The sequence below is a fragment of the Bidens hawaiensis genome, unplaced genomic scaffold (genome assembly GCF_021521415.1).
Source record: "Bidens hawaiensis isolate Kalapana, Puna unplaced genomic scaffold, B.hawaiensis_p1.1 tig00005306_1, whole genome shotgun sequence".
In the NCBI taxonomy this organism is placed as follows: domain Eukaryota; kingdom Viridiplantae; phylum Streptophyta; class Magnoliopsida; order Asterales; family Asteraceae; genus Bidens; species Bidens hawaiensis.
In genome coordinates, this window is record NW_027491337.1 from 1,010,456 (window position 1) to 1,013,532 (window position 3,077).

The 3,077-nt window shown below is 35.6% G+C and overlaps 1 protein-coding gene across 1 annotated transcript; it reads left to right on the top strand.

Moving 5' to 3' along the window:
• The first annotated feature begins 535 nt into the window (after positions 1-535).
• Positions 536-2,486, top strand: LOC143629571 (sinalpyl alcohol oxidase Nec3-like). Its single transcript, XM_077098808.1, has 3 exons — positions 536-572; positions 617-1,282; positions 1,603-2,486. Exons 1-3 carry the CDS (start codon positions 536-538, stop codon positions 2,484-2,486), a joined length of 1,587 nt encoding a protein of 528 aa, XP_076954923.1.
• The last annotated feature ends 591 nt before the right edge of the window (positions 2,487-3,077 follow it).

Genomic DNA, 3,077 nt, shown 5'->3' on the forward strand with positions numbered 1-3,077 from the left:
AAACTTGAAAATTGGCTAATAAATCTTGAAAGTAGACATTTGTGATGAGACAAATAAAAAAAGAAACATAGATACTTTTAATGGGACGGAATAAATAACTTTTTAGGTATTATGTTTAATGTTAATTGTATTAAGCTTATTTTCCCATTCTATTAATAACTTTGGGCTTTTTTTATAATCTATGTATCACATATGGGTTATTATTAGCCCATTCATAATATTTGTTACTCATGTTTAAAGTTCTTTTTATTACATTTGTATATTATAAATAAATATTCATCACTAAAAGTTTTTTAACTAAATTTTTCATAATTAATGGGTTTGAATTTTTTTAAACGATATTGCATTTGCTCGCTGAATAAGAATGGATTCGCTCATTTAATCGTACATATAGGCTATTTATAAAACCGAAAATTGACGGGGTTCGTCCGAACCTGGTGAGGTGTATGTGGCTCCGCTACTTGGCCACATATGAAAAATGTAAGTGACATATAAGCGATGTGGTTTTCACATTTCACACATACTTGAGAGTGTTATGAGAGGTGTGGATGTGAAACAGTTATACTCATCAGGCAATTATTATTACTCACAAGTGCTAAGTTGAAGAATGTTTCAGATACAAGTTACCTTGCTTTTACGTATGATGCCACAAACTTCACTCAATCCCATGAATACGATTATATAATCGTCGGAGGAGGGACAGCTGGCTGTCCTCTAGCCGCAACCCTATCGCAAAATTATTCTGTTCTTGTTCTCGAGCGAGGTGATGTACCAGATGCTGATCCCAACGCTTTATTTGAAACCAGTACTGCAATAAATGTTATTACGGCAAATGAACATAACTCAATAGCTCAATCCTTTACCTCTGAAGATGGAATACCAAACAATAGAGGCAACATTTTGGGAGGTAGCAGCATGGTAAATTATGGGTACTATACAAGAGGTGATGAGTACTTTTATAACAAATCAGGTATCCCATGGGATATGGAAAATGTTATAAAAGCCTATGAGTGGGTAGAAGACAGTATTGTCACAAAACATGAACATTTAAATACTTGGCAAAATTCTACCTTAAATGCATTATTGGAATCAGGAGTTGGTCCAGCAAATGGGTTTACTGTTGAGCACCTTATAGGCACCAAAGTTACCGGCTCTACATTTGATGGTTCCGGGATAAGACATGGTGCAGTGGAGCTCCTTAGCAAAGCCAACCCGGAAAATTTAAGGGTGGTCGTGAAGGCTATCGTTGATCGGATTATCTTCTCATCGTCTAATTCATCAGGTGACAGTTCTTCTCCATACCATTGTATGTAAATGTTAGGATTATTGAACAGTTGATCTTATTGTTAATCAGCACAGTTTACAGTAAAAAAGAATTTAAAATGGGAAAAGTTAGGTAAGTTTTTTGGTGACATGATGGAATGCGGATCGTTTGTCACATGATCCAATTCATAGAAACCTTTACGCCCGCTTCATATGAGCTTGTTAGTCCACTTGTAGCCCAATTTATTACGTTCTTTTCAGTCTAGCTCTTCCAAGTTAGAGTCTGTCAGTCAAGCATATTATATCACTGCTTATCGAGGAATTTACTAATTGTATCAGGTGTAACTACAAGTGGCGTTGTTTATCATGATTCTAACGGAAGGCGTCATGAAGTCCGTATAAGAAAAAATGGTGAAGTGATACTGAGTGCTGGTGCAATAGGAAGCCCACAACTTTTGCTATTAAGTGGAGTAGGACCAAGTTCATACTTACAATCACAGAATATTCCTGTTGTTCTCAATCAACCTTATGTAGGGCAGTTCATGGCTGATAAGCAACGTTTAGGGGTTAGTCTTATTGTCCCTTTCCCATTGGCGGATGTAGGAGGCCGAGTGGTTGGCATCACAAATGATAACCTGTATATAGAGACCATTTCGTCTATAGTCCCATTTGATTCTCCTGCAAATCCAATAATTTTCCCAGATCCCGACCCTCCATTATACTTAAGTGTTGTAGCGTTTTGTGTCGAGGTCACTAGACCTCTCTCAGTCGGTTCACTTAGTTTGAAATCTGTGAATGATGTTACAGTTAACCCGAAAGTTCGGTTCAATTACTTTTCTAAGAAAGAAGACCTTGTGCAATGTGCTAATGCCGTTCATGCAATTGACAAACTGTTGAGAACACCGACAATGGATCTATACAAGTTTAGTAATAAAGATGGTTCACAGTATTTCAAGTTGGTTGGTGTCCCGTTACCTGGAAATTTGTCAGATGAGGATTCGGTGTATACATATTGTCGTAAAACGTTAAGAACATTTTGGCATTTCAATGGCGGATGCTTGGTAGACAAGGTTGTTGATACTGATTTGAAAGTTGTCGGAATTAATGGCTTACGGATCGTTGATAGTTCAGTGCTTTCTGATTCTCCAGGAACTAATCCTCAGGCAACTGTCATGATGCTAGGCCGGTATATCGGCATAAAATTACATAACGCAAGAGGATAAGATGAGGAGTTCGGATTGTCTGTTTTGACTTACATCTATATTTCGGTTGTAATGTTACCTTTAAATAAGCAGTAGTTGTGTAAACAATAAAGTTAATTTGTGACTTATTTACTAATGCCAGTATTCAAATATAATATGTTTCCTTATATATTACGGTGCTTGAAGAATTAAGTGCCCTTATGTTAATGAAATTATTCTGAATGGTGACGTGCACTGCAACAAAATATAGCTAACACGACCCTTGGAAAAAGTTTGCAACAACCATTGGAATTGTTTTTTTTTTTTGCATTTATATATATTCCCTTCTTAAGTTCCCTTATTACATATTTACTCATTTCTCATCCTTATCTCTATAATTACACTAAAAAACACTACATTTCTCTATCATATTCAATTAAATAATATTTTTTATACCTTTATTATTACAGTTTTCTCTCTCCTCTACTCACAACCAATCCAACAAATAATAAAAAATAAATAGAGGCAAACAATGTTCCCAAAATGTTTCCCCAAATTTACAAAAAATCACTACATTTTTCTCTCCACCCTATAATTTACACTCACAACTACTCAATACCTCACCCTATAATT

Bases quoted from the DNA above. Each gene is read 5' to 3' on its own strand.
- LOC143629571 (XM_077098808.1), top strand. From the start codon at position 536: ATGAGAGGTGTGGATGTGAAACAGTTATACTCATCAG. The intron at 573-616 runs GCAATTATTATT...AGAATGTTTCAG, and splicing joins GAAACAGTTATACTCATCAG to ATACAAGTTACCTTGCTTTT. The intron at 1,283-1,602 runs GTGACAGTTCTT...TAATTGTATCAG, and splicing joins CTCATCGTCTAATTCATCAG to GTGTAACTACAAGTGGCGTT.